Source organism: Tachysurus fulvidraco, chromosome 8 (genome assembly GCF_022655615.1).
Source record: "Tachysurus fulvidraco isolate hzauxx_2018 chromosome 8, HZAU_PFXX_2.0, whole genome shotgun sequence".
In the NCBI taxonomy this organism is placed as follows: domain Eukaryota; kingdom Metazoa; phylum Chordata; class Actinopteri; order Siluriformes; family Bagridae; genus Tachysurus; species Tachysurus fulvidraco.
In genome coordinates, this window is record NC_062525.1 from 11,807,949 (window position 1) to 11,832,034 (window position 24,086).

The 24,086-nt window shown below is 38.8% G+C and overlaps 1 protein-coding gene across 8 annotated transcripts in view; it reads right to left on the reverse strand.

Moving 5' to 3' along the window:
- The window catches only part of rbfox3a (RNA binding fox-1 homolog 3a), a 323,538-nt gene that overhangs the window by 15,602 nt on the left and 283,850 nt on the right, over positions 1–24,086 (reverse strand). For 6 of the 8 annotated variants that reach the window (XM_027177421.2, XM_027177419.2, XM_027177416.2 and 3 more), the window contains 7 exons: positions 16,513–16,656; positions 10,563–10,616; positions 9,274–9,366; positions 7,641–7,701; positions 6,837–6,890; positions 1,098–1,230; positions 549–588 (listed from right to left, as the gene is read on the reverse strand). In XM_027177421.2, the coding sequence (XP_027033222.1) occupies positions 549–588; positions 1,098–1,230; positions 6,837–6,890; positions 7,641–7,701; positions 9,274–9,366; positions 10,563–10,616; positions 16,513–16,656 (579 nt within the window). The remainder of the gene's footprint in view (positions 1–548; positions 589–1,097; positions 1,231–6,836; positions 6,891–7,640; positions 7,702–9,273; positions 9,367–10,562; positions 10,617–16,512; positions 16,657–24,086) is intronic. The other 2 variants (XM_027177422.2, XM_027177424.2) reach the window with 2 other exon arrangements.

A 24,086-nucleotide genomic window follows, 5' to 3' on the forward strand; every position in this document is an offset into this window, starting at 1 on the left:
GATATGGCCCTTCCTCCCAGTGAAATCAATCAGCTACGGCAGCTGAAGAAACACGGACGAGTCAGAAGCCAAGAAATAGGGGAGATCACATCTATGGTTCATACTATTCATGTAACCAGTACTAGAGCCTAAAAATGAGGGCATGTCTGAGAAGATTTTACTTCATGTACTTTCACTATGTCACCATGGGAAGGAAGCGCATGTATTGGAGACTTTGACAAGGCGCTCTGTGACCATGAAAGGGTTGTCCTAGTGGATTTGTGCAGGCTACCTATGTTGACCCTTGCCTTATGAAACATTCAGCAGCAGCTGTTCAGCCAGAGCAGAGAGATAAGATGCTAGCAATGCTGGAGAGAGTTGCTCATGGAGGCTATAGTTCTCCATCAGGTCACTGACAGGGCATGCAAGGGTGTCATCCTAACGATCCTGGAAGTGTGGTGACATGCAGACATGACTACAGAAACCTGCACAAGCACTGTTTTCTTTCAGTCTGTTTACAGAATTGGAACAAAGAACAACGGCTAAAAAGGCAGAGGAAAGGCACTCACATAGATCTCAGCACCATAGAAGCCATCTTGGTAAACCACACTGTGAATAAAAAAACAAAACAAAAATAAAAACAAGAAAGCCGGAAAACATCAGTGTTATGTGTATATACAACTTCTTTTGCTGTAGAAATAGTGATAGGAAATAATTCAAAGAGCAAAACAAAAAAGGGTGCTCTAGGCTGAGAAGAACTGCAGCAAATGAAAAATGACGGTCATTTTCACATTGTAGAGTAATTGTTATTTTCCGCTAGAAAGTTGTTTTCTCATATCCTCTGCTCTGTTACTTAGCTGATATGTTAGGGATTTACTTCATAATTTGACTGAGAAACAAATTAATTTAACTGTAAAAATAAGGGCAATTTAATTTAACAGTATTTTCTGAAGTTACAGGAATGATGTTGTGTTTAATCACATAGACCTGCAAGGAATAGTATATATTATTGTAATAATAGCTGAATTACAATAAACATAGGCTGGCTTAGCCTATTAGAAATATGCTCTAAGACATTGACATGTGAATGATATTGTGTGCTATATGGTGGGACTCACGCTCCGTAAGCAGGGATGGGAGGAGGTGGAGGTGCGGCACGGAACGTGTTGTAGACTGCACGACCCCGGCCTCTCAAGTGGGCACCTCTATATGCCACTGTTGCCCCTGTAGTTGGATATGGGAAGCCTGTGACTAGAGAAGAGAAGAGAAGAGAGGAAAAGAAAAGAGAAGAGAAGGTCACAGTTGACCTGTGGGTCTGTGCTTCCCAGAGGTTGAAATTTAGTGGATTAGGTTCAGCGATATTCATTTATACATTGATATATTATTTTTTGAGAAGCATCATTGCAAATTCTTCAAAACGTGTGTGGGTGTTCTGGTTGGATTTCATTTTATTTCATATAAGAAAAATATACAAATGCATACATCATTCCTAACTCTATGAATGTGAAATATGATGTGACAAAGTGAGCCCACAGAGCCTCATGAACAGTATTTTATATTTTATTATTCTAGGTTGTTATCCATAGGATTTTAGGCAAAGCTGATGCTACACATCTATACACTGTGACCTGATGTATACTAGAGTAAATACTATTAGAATACTTTCTACCTGAAGATGTTCTTCCATTAATCATTACTGAAGGATATAAAAGTCGTGTGTGGTTTTCTATGCAAGTCGAGTACAATACATTTATTTGTATGTATTGTATAGCTAATATAGTTAATGTTTTCCTGAATGAACACCTGGAATCTTGTTCTACTTTTACCGTGTTTCAGACATCCAAACGGCAGGCCAACTGCTTGGCTGTACCTCTAGGCAGATGTGTACCAAATACTTAATTTTGTTAATGACTGCTAATCACAATTGGCTCTTGAAATAAAAAGGAGAGAATTCAGTGAGGCAGAGAATAATGTTCAGCTACAGGGTGGTGTGTAGTGCCCCTTTATCTGATGCAGAAGAAAGACAGATGGCAGAAGGTAAAGAGTTTGGTCTTTCGTTTTGATATAGAGTGAAGCTGTTGACATTTTAATTTGTCCCTCCTAAGCTATGGACGCCGGTGTTAATATGCCAAACAGCAGTGGTCTTTGATATATGCCAGGCCATGGTCAATTTATCCTGAATTTCCTTTCGTATGCTGCTCTTATTTTTCCCTTTGATTTTCTGTGTGCATTGTGTGTGCTATGATGTACACAAATGTAATCTCATAATGAGCTATGGGTCTGCCTGCTGCACTGATTCAATAATATGCCATAAATCACCACAGCCAGTTATGACACCCCATAAAGCCCATGAAGCAGCAAAACTATACGGGTGCATAAATTGACTAATACCTCATATGTTGCTGTTATTTTGACTGGCAGCATGATTAAACAGAAGACCAAACAATGCCCTAAGCAGAGAAAGTAACGGTACATAACACGTAAACCTTCAACTAAAATGTATTGATGTAACTGTATGTATTAGAAAAAAAAAATCCAGAAAGACAATAACTAATGGTGCTAGTGGCAGAAAAATGCAACATTTGTCTAAATATAACCTGTCATCATTCCACCTGAAAAGCTTTCCTTGCAGTTTAGTGCAATGACATCCACTATTAGGACTCCTTCACTGACTCCGTGCTTGCTAACACCCTATCTAGGTCTTTACATTAAAAGTGATTTCACAAATTCCTTCACTGTGTTTTCAATAATAAGATCAAAAGGTAAGTATTTACAGTACCACACTGAACCTTCGATCCTTTAGTGCTCTAAATAGTCATCTGTCTATTCAGATTTAAAACACAAAGTGGGCTTGACCCAACCTGAACGGATTGAGTGACTGACTAACAGACGGACTGGGCATGGAGTTATTAAGCACGTATAAAGGAATGCTGCAAATGTATAGAGCAACGGTACACATTCATGGTAATGAACGTCTTTACACAAATGTAAATCCCAATGCACACCTCTACACTCAATCAAAGGCCTTCTGATCATTTCTGGTGAACTTTCTTAAAAAATCAACAGCCAACCAAAAAAACCTCATAGTATGCCTCCTATTTGTATATAAAATCCATTTAGAATACATTATCTGTACTGGGTTACATTACTAATGCTTATGTGACAGTACTACTCAGTAATAAAAGATGAGGTCACCCAGCAGTGTCTTTGCAAAGTTGGATCAGTTGGGCATGACTGGGAGCAAATATGTGTCACACTTTCCCTTGCAAATGTTTAAGTGTCTACTTAAAACTAAAAAAAAGCAGCACTATTAATATTTCCCTCCCAGCTACTTTGCATTTTAATCTCATGTTGTTGGTCTCGGCTCAACGTGCTGCCAAGCACTGAATACATTGGCTGAAGACACAGTCAATCAATCAATATTACATTTCCCCTGGTGTCCTTCATGCATGTGTACCCAGCACGGGCTGACATACTCAAGAGAAAAGACCCTAGATTACACAATTAAGTTCTCCAGGCAGGGATCACTGGCTCAGCCCTCAGCCCTGGCTTAGCTCTACTCACTCTGCTTAGGCTGAGGAGAACAAAGAGACACTAAGGATGACAGGACTGGCACAGTGACGGAGAACAGGAAATGGAAAAGTAAAGCATAAAGGTCAAAAGAGAAGCATCATGGGTGTAAATGAAGGTGTGAGTGTAAGATCAGCATGTATGGGGCCTAAATTCATGATGAATGAGGAATGGTGAGAAGAGAAGAGAAGAGAAGAGAAGAGAAGAGAAGAGAAGAGAAGAGAAGAGAAGAGAAAAGAGAAGAGAAGAGAAGAGAAGAGAAGAGAAGAGAAGAGAAGTGAGGGATGGAGAAATAATAGTATATTACACTGTATTTCATTCAGTTTAGAAAGCAATGGAGGGATGACAGAGATGTGTGAAGGGGATGGAGGGATGGATGGGCTAGCTGCAGGAGGGAGAAGCCCGACTTCCCTAGAACAGGTTAAAAGCAGGCGATTGGAGGCCCTCATCCGTCATTCTCCTGAATGGGATTTGAGGACAATAAACCTGTAGCGCCAGGACGAATGGAGACGGAGTGCGCTGTCAGCACAACACGATTTATGGTGCCCAATTTCGCTGATCTCCCGCACAGAAACTAGGACTGATAAACAGTGATTAATCACTTTTACATCCGATTTCAGCCCCCCATCCCCCAAAGTATATTAAATGTAGCCATAATTATACTAGAAGAAATGCACTGACCATGCCTTTTTGTTCTTTCTTTCTTTCTTTCTTTCTTTCTTTCTTTCTTTCTTTCTTTCCTTCTTTCTTTCGTTCTTTCTTTCTTTCTTTCTTTAATATAGAAGGATCAGAGGGAGGGAGGAGGGTGATTTTAGACGGGCCTTTTCTAGAACAATCCCTATTAGTCAGGGAAATCTATATCTTATTTCCATTTTGTAGTCTCTCCGCTGCTGTCCCTGGGGGCATGGGAGGCATATGGTGTCATTTAGGCTTGGCAAACTTTAGTGGCGTGTTAAGAAGACTTGAAAAATTAGCATCCAATAAATCAAGCAAGCTGGCTCCCCAAGCCAAGACGCTGAAGTGGCGGACCACAGTAAATCTGATTTGATGGCAAGGTTTGTGCTCATATACTGTGTATGAGCATGCTAGAGTGGATGAGGAAGATTTGTGTATTTGTATGCATTTTATAAGTTGTTGCTGTGTCCTGATGATGTTGTAACACGCTCCCGCAAATGCACAGCAGATTACATAGACCATTATTGTAAAGTTCATGCATTTTTCAGCAACTGCTTTTCCCTTGGATGCAGTGGATTCAGAGAATATCCTGGAAAGTTGACAGCTTGTATGGGATAAATGTCCATTGTAATGTAGCATGTACCATTTACACCTATGGGCAATATAGTGTATCCAATCTTCTCCTGGGAGGTGGGAGGAAACAGAAGAACCCAAAGAGAACCCACACAGAGAATATGAAAAACTCGACGCAGATAGTAACCCGAGCTCAGGATTCAACCGCAGGCGCTGGAGCTGTGAGATGGCAGAGCTGCCCACTACACCACTGCACCAACTCATAATTTAATTTTTGCCCATAAATGTTTAATTATTGAACAACTCCAATTCATGTGTCATCTACTGCATAAGCTCAGATGAGCTGGTGCATGAGGGAGTGGAGCTTTGTAAAATGATATGCAGTGTAATGTGTAAGCATGTATCAGCAGGTATTTGAGGAAGAAAGTGGAGGTTAGGGAGAGAGAGAGAAAGATAGATAGAAAAAGAGAGAGAGAGGGAGAAAAGGGAGGGAGGAAGGAAGGGAGGAGGGAGGGAGGAAGAGAAAAGAAGAAAGGGAGAGCGGTAGAGCAGGAGGTAGGGGAGGGAGAAGGAGTGAAATGAAAATGATAAATGACTGCTTTCTGTCACAGGCGGTTATTTAGAGGTTCGTTGTAAAGCTGTCCTGGAATGAACAGATTTTAGTCTAATGAGCAAAAAGGCAGGCCGTTAAAGTGATGCGATGTGCTCAGCACTTCTTCCAAATGAAATAATACCATTTCCCCCTCATTAGGATGCAAAAGATCCAAAGAACACACAGCAATAAAGAAATCAGAAAGTAGGGAGTAAGGGGGACAGCAATATGCCAGAAAGTCAACACTCTTCATTTAACTAAACCACCAAAGTTCTCTAAACTGCTGTGTGTGTGCAAGATAAGTAAACAGAGGTCTTGTTTTCATCTCATTAACTTGTTAGCAGCCAGAAGCACATCTTTGCTGTCCATGAAATAAACAGAACAGCAAGAACCTATAGACGGTGCTGGAATTGACATTATGGTAGTTATCGGTTGTGCTTTTAGGCCATTCAAATAAGAGCAACTTTTTAAGTGCCATTCAACTTAACTTTCAATTACCTAATGTAAACAACACTATAAGTGCTTGTCTGTGTTTGAAAAAAAAAACATTAATGGTCCAAGCAGTAAATAGTAAAGCATTGCTACAGTTATCAGCGTTGACTGTAATATCATAGGACAAGTTTAAAATATATGTATTTATGTGTTATATAGAGAATATTGATATTATTATCTTTAAAATATTGCTGGAAGATTGCATAGATTTCTGACTGTATGTTTTCTGTGTGTCAAGAATAAATCAGCAACATGTTTTTGTAAGCTTTATTTAACAGTCAGCTGTCATAAATATGTCATAAAGAGGCTTCAAAGTTTTCATATCACTAGACAACAAAGCTTTTTGATATGCCTTACTACTATGATTTTATATTAACCCCGTAAGTTCCACTGGGCTGTTCATGGGTCCAACACTTACATTATATTTCATAGTATTCTGTATGCTGTGTTCAGTGTCCTGTCTAATTCTGTTTCTCGACATTTTTTTTTTTCAAAATTGAGGATCTAGTTGTATATAGTGGTCATTAATAAAGAAAAAAAATTAATAAATGTATGTTTTGACTTTCTTACATTCCAAAACAATGATCATGCATAATTAATTAAATTGAATGAATGCATAATTATTATAATAAATAAATAATAATAAAAATATTTTAAGTAATTTAAAATATTACTAAATAAAATGACATTTCACATTTCTTTAGTGACTGTCAAAAATTGTAAAGATGTTGATTTATTTTGGAGCTTAGAAAGAAATTTATTCGGTTGGGCAACTACATGAATAAAAAAACATGAATAGTAGGACTCCAAATTATATCTGTATTTGTACACATAACCAGTTATATTCTTACTGTAGTTATAGTAATAAAAAAAGTACTAAATGATTAATATGCTTTAAAATGATTTACTGAACTGTAAGCTGGAGGTTAAGAATTTAAAAGAAGGATCATTTTACCTGCATAAAATTCAGGACCATAGACAGCTCCCACTACTGGGTTCAGTTTCCAGCCTACACAGAACACACAAAACGAGATAAATCACTGTTAAATTCCTAATGTCTTAACCTAGCAAGTAATTTCAGAAAACTTTCTTCGGTTTAACTCTGACTGTGATCAAACAATCAACAAAAGGTAATGCTTCAAAAACAAAAGGGAAAAAAGGTAAAGAAGGACAAGATGAAAGAATAAAGTTATGTCAAAATAGAGGAAAGGGCAGAGAACAGATTAACACAGAATATTGGAGGAAGAGTTTCTGAGAAAGGTTGCACTAGAATAGTCTGAAAATTGGGAGGTGCAGAATGAGAGTGAGCGATAGAGATGGGGGGCGTGAGAGAGAAAGAGAGAGAGAGAGAAGTGAAAGTTATCTGGTGCGCTGTCATTGATGGATGGAGGCTGTAAAATGGCCTCCTCTTTCTTTCCATATTGGCTGACTAGAGCAGTGCTGGGGGGTCTGTGCTGCTTTCTTTCTCTGTCTCTCACTTCTCTCCCTCTCTACCAGTCTGCAGCAATAAGTTTCTGCGAGCTTGGCAAAGCAGCTTGTATAGCGTGACCCCTAGATTCTCTGTGTGGTGCATTCTCGCTCCAGATAAATTTGATAGGGGTTGTGGCATAGGGGAAAAGCCACAAAGTTGCTTGTGGGCTGGCAGCATGCACTTAAATGTGGAGTTACATTTTGCAGGATGCTGTTATTTTGAAGTGTGTAAAGATTCAAGGCACTGCAGCTTAATATATAAATAGAAAAGTGATGGAAAATCACTTACCATTTGTGTAGGGGTTAGCCACTTTTTTGTTTGTCATTACTCGTGCTGTTGCATTATTTACCTGAATGAAATATGAACCATAGTGTTAGAAGATAAAAGAAGAAAATAAAGATACACTAGCATGCAAACAGTGACTCACACTGTTGTAGAAAACAGAAAATACAATTTGAGTGCACATACAGATGACCATGCAAGATATAGCACAGCTCGATGTGTTGTTTAGTCCAGCAGGTAAAGCAATATTTTTTTTAGCGTTCCCATGTCTGTTTTAGATTCCTATTAGCAACCCTAATCTAAACCTAAAACTGGGGTGTCCTCATGTTCAATGCGCTGCATATTTGGGGGATATTCCTGCTTAAAGCAGTGGTTCTCAAAGCATAGCCAGAGGACCTGTGATTTTAAAATTCTTTTGCAGTGGAGGAAATCAAAACCCACCATTATGAAAATCATTAGATTTAATATTGAGGCTTTTTAGTTACCTATTAATTGTATTAAAGGAGATTCATCAAATCTGCAATTACATTTTGGACCTAATATGTTCTGTCAATGGGATGTTGTGGAGTAAAACTACGGCTTTAATAAATATATAATTAATAATAATTACTGCTTTAATAAGTGCTAATTTCTTAAAGATACCTGATTTGAGAAGAAACACCAAATCGTGTCACTTCACAAAAAAAGGTCACCCCTTGTGTAGGTGCATATTATCAACCATGGAATCCCTTAAGGCAAGAGAAATAATCATGAGCTTTTATCTGAACTTTAAGATGAAACAAGTATTTTGTCCGAACTCAGCTAAACAGTATGCGACACAGAGAGCTTCAACAAAGGTGGGGGCTGCTCTGGGAATTCAAACATGGCCGATGGCAACAAGAACCATGTTAGTATTTCACCCTCGTGTTAATTAGCGTTAATAGCTTTCCTTTCCACAGGGCCACTGGAGGTCATTTAGCTTTAGGAAACAACTGGCCTCGACTTTCCCTTGATATATAGGCCTTGGTATTGTTTGTACATTATGTGAATTATCTTAATTGCCCTATGGAAAATCTTAATAGGTTTGTGGAAAGGGATGATGTGCGAGAGTCAGAGAAAGAGAGAGAGAGAGAGAGAGAGAGAGAGAGAGTGAGAGAGAGAGAGAGAGAGAGAGAGAGAGAGAGAGAGAAAGAGAGAGAGAGATGCATGTGCCATATAGAAAACAAACAGTAATAAAAATAACCACTGTCTGTTTGAGATGAGCAGCTAAGATTTAAAACATAAAACTAACACTCATTGGAAACACTGATTTCCCAAGATGAACTTAATTAAAACATATACTAAACTTGGCCTGATCTTAAATGAGTTGTATCCAAATATCAAAAAAATCCTGAAACAAGCTTGCACGTGTATGAGGCTGCCAAGATGAAGCCATTTCTAGCATGTATATACAAAACAGCTGTTCCGATCATATATACTTTTAAATTCATTCAGTGTTTGAAGGTATAAATAATATTACAGAATTAATAAAGGTTGAAAACACACATACACTCAAACACAATACACTCATGCATCATGCAAGAGAGGGCATCAGGTACAGTATTAGGAGAACAGAATAAGAGAAAGAGGCAGGCAGGAATGTAGGAAATTTGGAAAGCACCTCGATTTTGCGTCCCTCTACGATTGTACCATTTAGTTTCTCCCTGGCACGGTCTGCATCTGCACTTGTTTCAAAAGTTACAAAACCAAAGCCCTAATTGTGATAGGAGTGGCCAAAACAAATGAAGCAAGTAAGAAGTAAGGAAAAGAGACAGAGAAAGGAAAAAGACAAACTGTAAGTGGAATTGCAAGAGGGAAATGGTAAGCATTAGTCACAGGTGAACTTTCATCCAGGAAGTGATTCAGAGACACTAAAAGAGAAAGTACAGAATTTCACATAATAATAAGCTATGAGAAGAAGTGACATGGAATACTAATCACTCTACAAAAAAAAAACCCTTTGATATATGTACATTATGTATGAGATTTACTTTACTAGTTTACTTTAAGTTTGCTCTCCCTACATGAGTACATGTTTATTAACAAATGATATGCTGTAAGCCTATACACACATACACAAAGATAAAAAGTAAGAGTGAAAGAGACTCTCTGTATTCTTTTCATCTTCCCTCCTTCCCTCGCAGCTGTAAATTATGGTCAGCTACAGCCCAAACACCATATCCAGTGCTTGCTATTAGACATTCCCAGCAAAGAAGAGCTTTCAAACTCCAATGATTCATTTCATATATACAGCCTTAGTAACTGCTTTGAAAGCTGCATGGAAGACATAAGGTGACAGCAGACAAGATCTCAAATGTACACTTCTATATGTCAGTTTTAAATAAGAAAACAACAAAACTAAGGAACTATGAGTGACATGACTCCTGATACTACAGTAAGTTCAAAATCAGTGTTTTTTTCACTGAACATGATTAAACTAAGTAAATTAACAAAGCTGATAGGCAGAGTGAGGAACTCATGTAAATGCAGCTCTCACTGCATAATGAGTCCTCTATCGTCTGTAGTCCTATCCGGAAGAATGTCTGTCTAGAAGACTGCTTTTACATATCCCTAACAGCTAATACACGAGATTTCCAAGAGCCGAACAGACAAGCTGTTTTAAATCAGTGTATGACAGCTCTAAAGGGAGACTCACTGTGCACTGGTCAGACACTCCACTGAATTATAACTGGGTGAGTTGACACTAATTTAGCCGAAACCCCACAATTGTCTGTGTGCACAGCTACCTTTGAACGAGTGTGGCTTGGCACAGTGTTATGTGTGTGTGTGTGTGTGTCACTTTGTGGCTGCTGTGTGAGAGCTGTAATTACTCGACTCATGAAGGGAAAGGGGACCTGTGTGGAGAGAGAGGGATGAAGTGACAAAGAGCTGCTCTTCCAGCTGACTTACCTTAGAGCCCCGCTCGTTAAAAATAATTTCCACATCTAAAATTTTCCCAAATTGCTGCAGAAAGAAAGGGAGAGAGAGGGGGGGGGGGAGAGAAGAGAGACGAAGTAATTAGAACTCATCTCTTTTGCACTTTGTCAGGAAACTTGAGCACTTGATTGCAGAGCTAACTAAAATAGAATACCCATTGCTCAATGGAGCTACTTCCGAAGTAGAGAAGCTTCACAAGTCACTCTCTGTTGGACTAAAATTACACAGAGATACCGAACTCAAACACTTTTATCAGTGACCAGCCATCGAAATGTGCTAAATGAGGCTAGCTGATATGACTATACCTCTACGGAAAGTCCTAACTGTGCACTGTAGAGGGAATGAACCGGCTATTCTGCTGATGGGTGAAAAATTTTCAAAAGAGCACTACCATGCTGTATATGCACCAGTGCTCTTAATGACACACAATGGCTTGTTATTTTCTGTGGTGTTCACCCTGATAAAAAGAAAAAAACACAGCTGGATAAAACCAGAAGATAACATATTTCTGGCAAGATTTAACACTCACCACCTCTTCTCAATTAAATTGGATAATTGGATGTAGAGGAGCCATCATAGCCCATGATAAACTGTGTATTTGTTTATTATTACCATGACGAATTCTGTCTTGGTAATTGTGTGTCACATTGGTTATTATTTTCTAGCCATTTGCATTGTGCATCTGTATCTGATGCCCCTGAAATGCCCAATCCCTTCTTTTTATTTGCTAATTAGAATTAGAGAACATGTGCTGACCACAGACAAGTCACAGCTGAGATTGTGGTTTAGACACAACGTATAGTTTATGGATATGCGGCCTGGATACTTGCCAGAAGAAAAACCCCATACATTTCACCACACGTGACCTTTGACTCGGCTCCTTGCTGCTTCAGTTGAAGGCTGTACTGCTGGGTGTAGCGAAAAGTTTTATGTAAAAGTGTGTGATGTGTCAGATTTAAAGGTAAACTATCTGAGGGTAAGTTAGCCTGAAGATTCATTTAGGACTTATAAAGTCTATACGGTACATTTGTTACTCCACTCCATGGATTGCTTTTTGGTTACTCCCACTCTGTATTAACCGCACATTACTAATCAGTAGCCTTGGTTAAGAATCTAACTTTGTGATGATGAATCAAACTGTTTTATTTCAATGAATGGATAAACAAATCTGTGTAGTATATGCAAAGTCCGCACAGTGAAAGACAAACATTCCATTAAAGAGTCAGTAATAGTGAGGGGCTGGGTGGCAAAAGTTGGCAGAGTATATGGGTTGGATAATCAAAGCTCTGGAGTTCAGATAAGCTCGGGTAAGACCCAGAATGATATCTGGGAAGAAACTATTCTAAACTACAGGATGAGGTTTTTTCACCTACACCTTGGTGGTCGCTTGTAAGAGGTATCAGGCTGGCACACTGCCTGCATTTTCTCAAGGGACAAGGGACCTAAGGATCCCATTTATGCAGTCTTGCTATGGGCATCATTATGGAACACTGCAGAATGAAAGAGAAACCTTCAGTTACTCTAATGGGTGAAATGAAAGCAGGTTTTAATTGCTGTCTACAATGGCCATATTATTTCATTAAAACTAATTACCCTGTCAAGCAGGCCACGGCAGCTTCATTTCAGCACAACAGGGAAGAAATGGGCCTTCCAGGCACTGTGTGGCTCAATGGGATTGATCGAGGGCCTGGATCACTAATAAGGTTAAGAAGAGCTGCCTTTTATGCTTCCAGCCATCAGCCATAGGGAGCGACTAGCACCAAATTTGTATGTGCATGTGTGTGTCTTTATTAGAGGAGAGGAGGGGGTTTTGTCAACAAATTTAGAGCATGGCTCTAATCTTAACTGACTCTGCATGTGCTGGGAAAGAATAACTAGTTTACTGGTGAAAGTGGCAATTTCAGTTTGCCTGTTGCTTCTCCACTTCACCACTTGTTTCTCCAAACTCATTTTCCAAGGTCCAATTCAAATTTCAGAGCTAAATCTAAACAATTGATACAAATTCTTGACACAAATACATCCCATTTGTTCAAATTAAGGCATTTTTTCCCTGCCAGAAACAGCATCAAGCATGTCCATTTGGATCCCATTGTGAAGCCATTCATGACCACAGCCGTCACTTTTAACAAAATCTGTGGATGCTAATAGTTTTAATCCACCCTAATGGGTTTAGCAAGCTCTGAAATATTTCCCCAGTGAAGACTCTCCCACACAGAGTGAGTGCCCCTGCTGCAGAACCATCACAATGGGCTTTGCCATCCACAACAGCAGACAGATTTCATAACCACACAGGTGAAATCAGGATCACTGAGAGACTGTGGGTGTAAGGACTGTGGGTGGTTCTCATATTGTAAGAGTTGGCAACTCCAGTCAAGCCATTTGGGGTAAATTGCCAAATATATGAAAGGTGCAAGATGCACAGTGCATAAAAACAAGTCATCAGTGTATAGACCAATCTAAACACTCTAAATCAACAAAGCTACTAAACTAAGAAATTAGGAATAAGTAGGCATCATTATAAACTCATTATACAAACCCTTTAGTAACCTGTAGAAACCATATGGTTCCAAGGGTTCTGTAGATTGCAGGTAAAGTACAGACTGCCTGCGGGAGGTTAACTATTGGATTGAGTACTCAAACATCTGGGTTTCCACTAGGAATAACTTGCTTTCATCTAGGCTCTGGAATATCACTCTGTTAATTGGGCTTAATATGGAATTAGATGCAACACTGAGCTTTTCTCATTATTGTCATGATAGAACTTCAAAGTGCTGTTGGTGGCCGTCTTCACTGCCTGAGTAGTTACAGTTTAATGAAAGCTCCTCAGGCGCTGGATGCTTGGAGTTGCAAAAAAACACACAAGCGCTGGAGTGAGGAATCTGACATTTCAATCACGTTTCAGTAGCTCCTGTGTGGAATCGCCAAGGTGGTGCTTTAAACCCCATTTTATTCTCCAACATTAGGCCCACATATCCATTGGTGTAATTGCTTTGGATGTCTTTTTCTAATTATAAAATTAGGCTCAAATAAGGTTGGGTAATGAAGCCTGTTTAATTTTCATTCTTTGTTTGACTATGTCCCATGCCAATGTACTCATGTGAAAATAGAGTCATCAAATTAGAGGTTTGAGAATCTAAATTGAATTTTCATTCCTCTTGGATGAAAAGATCAAAAAAACCTATCTTCTCACTAAAGCACATGATTAAACCTTAAGATGAGATAAATTTGTATTTTTGTATGGCCTTGATATATTCTGCTGCTGGATGCCAAATTCTCCATTCTAGCAAAATGGCTTAACTTTGATGAAGGTCTGCACAAAAGAATAAAATATCCTGATGGAAATAGAATAGGGCAAACTTGCTGATGTGACTGAAATGAGGCTTATATTCTAAACCAAGAAAAGTTTAGATTTGGGCTAAAATTGAAATGTTTGAATCATAATTATTAAATGCAGGATTAGATGGGGAACTTTTCAAAGTATAAAGAAACTGTTTTGTCCTTTTTATAGTTTTAAGTTGCAAAACATTCTTAATACTTTACTTTAAAACTGCAGGGGGGCAGTAAAAATATCAGTCCACACAGTCAACTGATTTCTTATTGAAGAACTGGGTTCTTTTTGTGATTTTAAGAACTTTAAGAACTCCATGGCTATGTACTGCTGATACTTCTCTCCGCTGGTTTGTCTAAAACTATTGCAGCCTCCCAGTTTCTGTGTTCATGAAGAATTTTAGAGTGATGCACCATGTCTATCTATGTCATCCATTCCCACTAGTCTATCGATGACATGCAATAATTGTGCCCTTGGGTCCTTGCAAGATTTCACAGCAAGTGTTGCAACAGCTCTTACACACACAGGAGCTGTCAGCAAACAAGGAGCTAATGAGAATCCAACTCTCACTTTTTAAGTGCACTGAAAAGTCTCCACTGGAGGAGACCCTGCTCCTTACATCAATACTGGGCAGAGTGGAAGCGAAGTGAAGAAGAACGTCTCTCTAAAAGAGAACAAAGCGGGAACAGATGTTCTCCAAGCTCAGCACTCACTGTGAATCCACAGTGCTTCATCAGATTAAAAATGCTACTGTCGCTTACACTTTGCCTTAAGTAAATGCTAGCTCCAACTCTTAACAAGCGAAGACTTACAGCAATATGCTTTTTTTGGTCTTCTCCCAGTCATGTTTGTAGTTTCTGCCAGTGCACAGCATTTACTTGCTTTCGCTCACTGATTGCTACTAATTTAATGTCAAACTGTATCTTTCTCTGTTTACTAGCCACACATGGGTATTAGTAAAGCATACACATACAAAGGGTCATATTAAGCTATTGAACATGCATACATATGTAGTTAAACATACTGTATTTTGACAGGCAGACACAAAAGGTACATCACAATCTCTACATTTTTACATGTGATTTATTACCTATTAGGTATGTCAAAATTTTTAGTGGCTATTGTGGGCAATAGTGACACTGAGCAGACCCTAACATTTTCCAAATAAAGATGTTAATCTACCATATCTGTTAGCTTTCGTAATATTGTCTCCTGATATTTGGTAAAAAATATAACTTAGTTTTATGTTTTGAAGAAATCCATCAGGTTTTCTGGCTGTGTTGTGGTCAGTAAGCTTGCTAACTTGCTAGGTATGCATCATGTATGTGTCATGTAAGGGGCAGTACTGTAAAAAAATAAAGAATTCTATCCAAAATAAAGTGGTTTTACATGACTGAATTATGTTTCATTTTATATCATAATTTGCTAGCTTATACTCTGCTGTACTTTAACAGCTAATTGCTCAGTTTGCTGTACTCTAAAGCAATGCCCTTGCAATGTAGTTGTAGCAAATTTTGTGCAAAAGGTTGAAAGGTAGATGTTTGAATTTATTTGTAGAAATCTGTCATCCCAGATATACATGGCTGTTGTAAGAGACTGGTCTTAAGAATATGATTGTTAAAATTACTGTAAAATTATATTCCACTTACCTGCTATAGTCATTGTTTTTCAATATCAACACAAGGACACACTATCACTGATGTGAAGAATAAGATTTGAAGAGAACTCAGCTGAAGTACATAGGTCTGAGGGGAATATTAGGGTGACTGACCTGAATATTTTTTAGATGGGATAACTGAAGCTTATCCTTGTCTAAATGTTGAAGTTGTTCTGCCTTTATTGGCAATGTTTCCTTGACAGCAAAATGATTAGAATGAACAATGCTATTATATATTTCTGTTTATAGATGACTGACAGCTCTGTCTCTACCGTATAATGTGAGGAACTATCCTAGCTGCAGGCATTTGTTTTATGAGCGTAGTAAATCGTTGGTGTTTTCTCAGATGACAAAATGTGCATTATATTCAAAAGTGATCTGTGTTTAATATACCATATGTACTGTAAGTGGCTCAGTGAGTGCTTTTAGTGTAGGGCGGCTCAAACAGGGAGAATGAACATTGCATGCTCAAGTACTGCAGGAGAGCGGATGCCATGTAAGGTCTAATTCGGGTTTTGTCATTCCTCAAACCCTACTGGTGGGTTCAAGCCTTCCCTTTCAACAGAGGAAGAAATGTCTGGCTCTAGATGCGTGATTGTATGATTTGTCTCACACACAAGTTTTAAGTACAATTCAATTCAATTCAAGTTTACTTGTATAGCGCTTTTTACAATTGACATTGTCTCAAAGCAGCTTTACAGAACATAAACATAGAACAAAAGGTTAATATAAAGAATAATAGAAAGATTAATAGAATGCAAAATCAAGTCTGTAACATATAAGGTTCAAGGTGTTAAATGTCAATAGGAAAAAATATATCTATACTAATCCACAGAGATGCTGCTGTTTTCCAGTTGTTTCAAAAATGTTTATAAAAGGGATGGTCTCTGCAGTTCATGAAACATATCAAAAGTGTACAGCTGAACTTAGATACTCACCCCGAACATTTGCCGGAGGTCCGGGTCACGGAAGCGGAATGGAATGTTGGAGACATGTAACCGCTTGGGCTGCTGTTTCTCTGAAGAGTCTGAGGGCTGGAGCTGGAGCTGCTGGGAGCCCTCTGTCTGCACCACATCATCTGCCTGATGGAGAGAAACACAAGCATATTAATAATGGGATAAAAAAAAGTATTCAGACAACTAGCCTGTAGGTTCTCTTATTTCAGGCAGAACACAGGTGGTATGAGAAGAAGGTAAGAAGGTACATGAGGAGAGAGAGATCAGTGAGCACTAGTGGCACATTACAAATTCCCTCTGCCTGGCCAACATTTGTATGTGGCACTGAAGATTAAGGAAGCTGTCAGGAAATGTGGATACAGATTTAAAAGAAAATACCTCTGACATGTTGAGACCAGAGGATTCATTTACTGAGCGGTAGCCTATGAAGACCTGAGGGGACAAGAAAGTGAAGGGGGGTGCTGGTGGGAGTCATCAGGCTCAAAGTTGGTATGCTCATCTGTCCATCATAGAGAAAAAATAGCCACCATTGTGCTCTAGGATGGACGGCTGAATGCGACACACATTCATCTCGTTTCTCACCTGCCTAGCTCCAGCCCCCCCCGAACCCCTCTCTCTAGGTAGATATTGAGCAAATGTCACAGTATGTATCACAGCATGTATGCATGTGTAAATGTGTCATCTGGGGCTTTTGTTGTCTGATGTGACATTATTCCACTGGATTCTGTTTGTGCTGCACTTTCACACAGTCATTTGGTACATGGTAATGTATGGCCTGAAGACCCTGAGCGAGCCTCAGGCAACAGCGGCTACAAAAATGCATCAACTTTGAAGAGCACCGTTTTGATTTCAAATTAAACAAAGGTAAAACATTATCTTAGCCAACACATTTGAGACACAGTCATAACTGTCACGGAGCAAATTGATGAGCAAGCTACAGTAAGCGCAATTTAGCATCTGACAGATGAAAGCAGCATATGAAGGCACTGATCTTCTGAATGGTCATTAATTTCAGACTTATCTTGTTTTGGGCCTGTTGTGTGCAGACATGCTCAGTGGAGGAAAAAGCATGTTGAGCAGAGAAGACAAGCAGCATCCCTTCATGTGCATAATGAATTAGAATAACATAGGGAGAGCAGATGAAAAGATGATGTCAGCTAAACGTCTCAAGGATTAGCAAGATCAATGAGAGAGAAGTGCTGAAGGCAGCTACATTGGGCTTGGCTATGGTCAGAAAGATGCATAGTTTTACACAAAGAGAGAGAGAAAGTGAAATGGGTAGGGATGGGGTAAGAGGGAAGGGGAAATGTTATAATAAAACATTCACAAGAAAATATATAGACGGGAAGAAAAAAATCCAGGGGGAAATCCAAAAGTATAAAATATTTATATAAAGTAATAGATTAGCATAGAACTATACAGTATATGAACACAGAGAGCAGGAACAAACAGAACCTGTGTGCATGTGTGGCATCTACTCTTATGTTATTTACAAAACTGCAGGGTCAGTTGAAGTATGCTGAGATGCCACAGGGACACAGCACATGCACCTGACATCTAAAGCAGTGATTAGACTGCAGACTCTGTACTACATGAACTAAGGGCCACAGCGGGGTGTCAGACCCTATGTGCTGCACACAGAGAGGCCTCATACTGTGATTTTGACAAGCAATGCTTGGATGAACTTATCTTTGATAGAGAGGAAAAAAATACCTTGATGTTCTTGTAATGATCTAATTTCAGACATTTAGATAAATTTATATATATATTGCATTTACATTTACAGCATTTGGCAGATGTTAATCTTACTTAAGTGCTTTGTGGTATATGGAAAAACATATCCTCATGCTAGTGAGACAGATTTGTCAGATTCTGTAAAAGCTATCTGGCAAAAACTAGAGTTTATGTGCTGACACGTAAGTCAAAGAATACATGATTTTTAAACTGATTATTTTGTTTCATTCTTTTTATTTAAAAGTTAAATTCATGAATGTATTCATTAAATGCTTTTTGATAAGGAGCTTCAGTTTGCATTTCAGAACACACGGAACACACACACACACACACACACACACACACACACACACACACACACACACACACGCACGCACGCACGCACGCACGCACGCACAACCACTGGACATTCAGAACAAAGGCAGTCAAGCATGCCTGCTATGTGAGTCACAGGATACATAATGAAGATGTAATGTAATATCCATCACTCGTTTCATTTGTTCTCTATGATTCAGATTGGACACAAAAAATAAGCAAAGAAGGGGAAAATGCAATTAAGACAGCTAAGAAAATAATGCATGAAAAATGACAATACAGTACAATAACAGCTGAAATTAAATCTTTTGCAAAAAGAAATGATTATTATTAGAGCTGACACACTGTGTCTTTATTGTGAGATCTGCTCCTTTCATTTAATAATGTAATTATTATAATTTTTCAAAACGATTCTCTGTATACAAATCAAACATTTTCCCAACTAAAGATATCATTAATGTATCATTTACCATTAAACTACAAATGGTAAGCAGCACAATTACAAATGTGCAAACCTTCTTAGAATATTTACAACCCTTAATGATTCTTTGGTTATCTCTCTGGTGGAACGCTTCAGAAAAGACTTCATGTAGAACCTTTATTAGGAACCTAAAATGTCTTAATTATCCAATAAACCTTAAAACATTGCGAATTTTAAAGAAACACCCCCTCCCTATGAGGGACAATATGAGTTTGACGCTGCCTCAGCCTGCATTAATGCCAAAAGGTGGATTACATTACTACAACAATCACTCATAGAGACTGCAGCTTTACCATCGATTTAAGCATTAGCCATAACAAGGATCTCAGATGCAGCACAAAAGGAATTTACTCTCCTTTGGGGTAGGGGGGTTGGGGGGTTGTAAATGCACTCTGCTTTGAGAGGAGAAGGAAACACTTTCTGAAATCTCCTTCCAGTTCATTCACCTCCATTCACAGACCTGCACAGAGGTCTCCATGGTCAGAAAGCTGCTACACTCTCTGACCTTCTTGGTGCTTTCTCTCTCCCTGTCTCTGTGGAATAAACCTGGGCCGGACTCCAACTCGAGATTCCAGCATGGCTGATTGAGGTTCTGCAGGTTAAACACATCACACACTCAGTGGAGAATCACAGAGCCTTGCCGAGACAGTGACTGCTGTCCCACTGCACTCACAGCAACCCAAGCTCACCTCGAAATATATGACACTCTGAAGTAGTGTGAAATTCATGGTAATGACTGAACTGTCAAAAGTATGCAATGCTAATATGTTAAAATTAGTTAAGGTTAGTTATTAGGTAAAATTGTTAGAAATGAACATTCATAGCTTGGGCACAGAAACAACGTAGACAGCAAATGTTCACAAGTTCATGTGATACTTTTCCTACAGTCTGAATATGTCAGCTTCTTTCAGCAAATCAACAAATGCAATTCCATTTATATTCAACACTAATGGCTCACATTTAGTGGAAAGATTTTGGATGAGTGAAAGGATTAATACATTTTCTGCTCAATGGAAAAAGATTTGCTCCCAGAAATTTGGTTAGAATGGGATTTTATGTTTATGACATTGTTTACAATAGATTTGCAGAAAGTGAGTTTTCTGTGATTTCGTATATGGGTTCTGAGAAACCATAAAAACATTTGCAAAAAATTGTACTCACAAATTGTGGGTTTTGCTTATTTCATCCATTTGGATGAAGCAATACTGCATAGTTCAGTTGCATATTTGCACATCAGTTGCATGTTTGCACATTATTTGTGGGGTCTGATCAAATTTGTTTCATTTTTACACACATAAACCTAAATTATGATCATAATGTACTGTATTAGGAGAAGTTATTACATTTTGTGTTATTTACAACTCCAAACCAGCTGGCAAAGATGTGTCTGAGTCACCTCAAGTTGTTCAAATGATAATATATATATATATATATATATTGGATACAATTCCAATATGCAAAAAGGTTTCACTGACCTGTTCACAAACATCTAACATTATAATTGCTGGGCAGTGGCTAAGGCTTGAATTTGGTCACTTTCAGTCAGTTATTTTTTTATATAATTGCACCATTATATAAACCCTTGTCTTTATGTACAGTAGTGTGGCTAATGAATCATTCAAAGTGACTGTCAATGAATCTGACCAGTTCATGTGCCTAGTCTTTGCTGGCTATCTATATGATGTTCCATTGTTTACAACCAGTGTGGTGTTATCCATCATTGATACTGTGCATCGATATTGGACCTGTTAAAATAAAGCACATGGAACGACTCTAAACCACCAGCCTGTACCCATGGCCCCTTAAGCACAGGGTCTGTGGTGGATCTCCAAACTCCAGCTCCAAAGTGGAGGCATAAGCATGGCTAGCCAGATCGATGGGCCAAAAGGAGGTGCAATTAGCCCTTAGTGCCCCTGCTCCCTGGGCTGCACCTTCACTTGGGCCCTCTTTCACCATTCATCATGGACGTGCCATCGGTCATTCACATGCTCTATCTGCAGCTGCTCCGGCAGGACTCATGCTATCCATCATGTCTAACAGGTGAGTGGTGCACCATTGCAGGCTCTCCCATTACGGAGCAGCTGAGCGTGGCCTTGCAGAGCCTCCAATGGTTTTCTCAGCCCAGTGGACCTCTGCAAGATGGAGCCTTTGATTTGTTCACGTTATGGAAACATGCACCAAATGAGGTGTGAGGAAGTCTGTGAGTCCAAATGTGAACACAATCATTCTATGATATCTCTTCTTATTGTATGGATTATGTAATACGTAAAATTGCATTGTTGTCATTTCTTCACAAATACTTGGCTACGCCTGAATCCTGTCAGGCAAGAATGCCACTAGTGTCTTGAAACAGTTCCTGTCAATTTTGAGCCACTCTTTCACTGACTGGATGTGCAATTCAGCCAGAGTTTGTTGGTGACTATTTTGGAGTTTCACCTGCTGTTCTAAATAATCCATAAATAAAGAAGTTTTCTATGGGATTGAGCTCTGGTAATTTTTTTAGGACAAAGTTTCTCAGTGTTCCATCATTCTTGTCAAACAAGTCATACAAAGATTTGGTTCTATACACCCTATAGTTACCATTCTGAAATATACTGAGAATGGGAGTGGACAAAGTTGTTTGGACATGAAGCTTACATTGCAGTACGACTTTGGCAAACAACTGATCAGAGTTTTATGCTTTAAGTTATATTCATAAAGATGCATAACCGGATAACACTGTGCACTAAGATGCAGTTTGTGTGTGCAAGTTTACTTTTTGCGTGCCTTTCTTTCTGAAAAGGAATTGGCGATTCAATTCAATCCAATTCAGCTCAATTCAAATTTATTTTTACAATTGACATTGTCTCACAGCAGCTTTAGAGAACATAAACATAGAACAAAAGGTTATATTAAAATGATTATGCTAAATCTTTATTATTATAAAGAATAATATAAAGATTAATAGAATACAAAAATTCAATATTAATTTTAGATCTATTTAAATGTGTTTGTATTCATCCCCAATGAGCAAGTCTGAGGTGACTCAGGCAATAGTGGCATGGAAAAACTCCCTTGAATGGCAAGGAAAGAACCCTTGAGAGGAACCAGACTCAAAGGGGAACCTCATACTCATATGGGTGCCACGGGAGGGTGTGATTATAAATATACAGTCTGATAAATGTTGTATTGATGCAAAAGACCACATGGAGTTGGCATCTCCTCTTTAGTATCGCAGAGTCTAACTGGAGCTGGTAGATCTCTAGATGCCTCCGGATTCTCACAGAGTCGGCCTCATCTCAGAGGAGGTTTAAAATCTTCTTTGCACGGAAGACAATTCCATTTACCTTGCATGTAATTTTGAACCACAGAACACATGAGCACAGGCAACAGGCTCAGTCAGGCCAATGTAAACTTCTATTGTTCTTTCAGAACAATTCCTTATGCCTCATAAGGCATAAATGGAGTCAAACTCTCCTCTGGAGAAGGTGACATTAAGTCAGGAGTGGGAGCAGAGAGGTAAGCACTCATGATTCCACACATCTATGATCTAATTAGCTCTTTGCCACTGCTAAGCAGGCATCTATGGGGGGTTCATCTGTGCGATTTGCTTTTAATTTGTGTTAATTGAATGTTAATTATATTGCAGCTAGAGTGTGCTGCATCTGTCTCATTCAGAGGCTGGGTTTCTGAGGGTGTCTCTCCCTTTAGGCCCACCGCCATGGTGGGAAGTAATTAAAAATGCTCCTTTTTGTCATGAAGGCATCTTTAGCTGCTTGGTCCTCCCACTAAAAGAGACAAGAAGGTTCAAAGAGTTTGGTGTCTTGCACACCTTTGCACTTTTTACGCTAATGTTTGGTAGGGAATTTCTCAGCAGATTGTAAGAACAAAAGGTAGATTCTACTTCAGAAATTCTGTTCCAGCAAATTCTACTAACAAAATATGGTAACTTATGGTCGGCTAAAATAAATAAATAAATAAAGCTCCCCAAATCAGCATTAAGTAGGTGCCTTAGCTCACTAAAGGTTTATGATTCCCCATTACCCCGATTGAAGCCTGGAACGTATTCTAACAAAGTTTTATACACATGCTGCTGCCAGGGATTATAAGTGTGCTAAATGATTTATTGGGTGACAGGAATTGTCTGCTTTATTAGTCTACCTTCTTCTGTCCAACACATTATCTGCATGTTTTAAAACGTGCCGTACATAAGAGCACTGACAAGGCTATTATTGACTGGCTGGTTTATAGGACCTTAGCTATTGACACCAACTCAAACATACTCTAAACCTGAGTAAACTCAGCCATATTAATGCAGTCACATACAGGGTGGATCCCAATAAACTTCTATCACACACACATACACACAGTGTGAGAGAGAACACAAATGACGGTAATTTGTCAATGTTCTTCATTCTTCAGTTCTTACTCTGGCTTTTATACTCGTACTGTTACAGTTTTGCTGGGAACCCAAATGTCTTTCTAAGAAGAAAAATAGTTGACAGTTTTAAGAGGTTAAGGTTAGGTTTAGGCATATCATTAATTATAATGCAATCAAATGAATTATTATTTGAAATATTATGACAAAATATTATTACAAGAGGATGTGTTTTTCCACAGACCTGTGCTAAAGAACCATTACTCTTTGTTAGGTATCAGCTCAGCTCCATTCAATTACATGAAAATTATCAGGCACCCCACCCTTCTTTGAACAAAAAGAAGCCCCTCTCTTTATCTTTTTCCTATTCTCCCTGTCATAAATGGAGTGTAAGTATGGTTGTGTGTGTTTGTGTGTGTGTGGTGGGTGCAGGGCCTTAGTCCCTCTTGTTAAGTGATTTCTCTAACGTACACATTCAGTGTTATCTGCAAATCACTTTCAAAGTGCTCCGCTCAGCACTTCCACCCTTTCCAATGCCACTACAACCACATAATTGAAACTATCTGATTGGAAAGCTGCCAAGCAGGTAGATTACATCTGATTAGGGTGAAACTGGTGCTTCACTTAACGGGATTAGACTGAGATGCTCTATTTTTTTGTCTTCCCCCT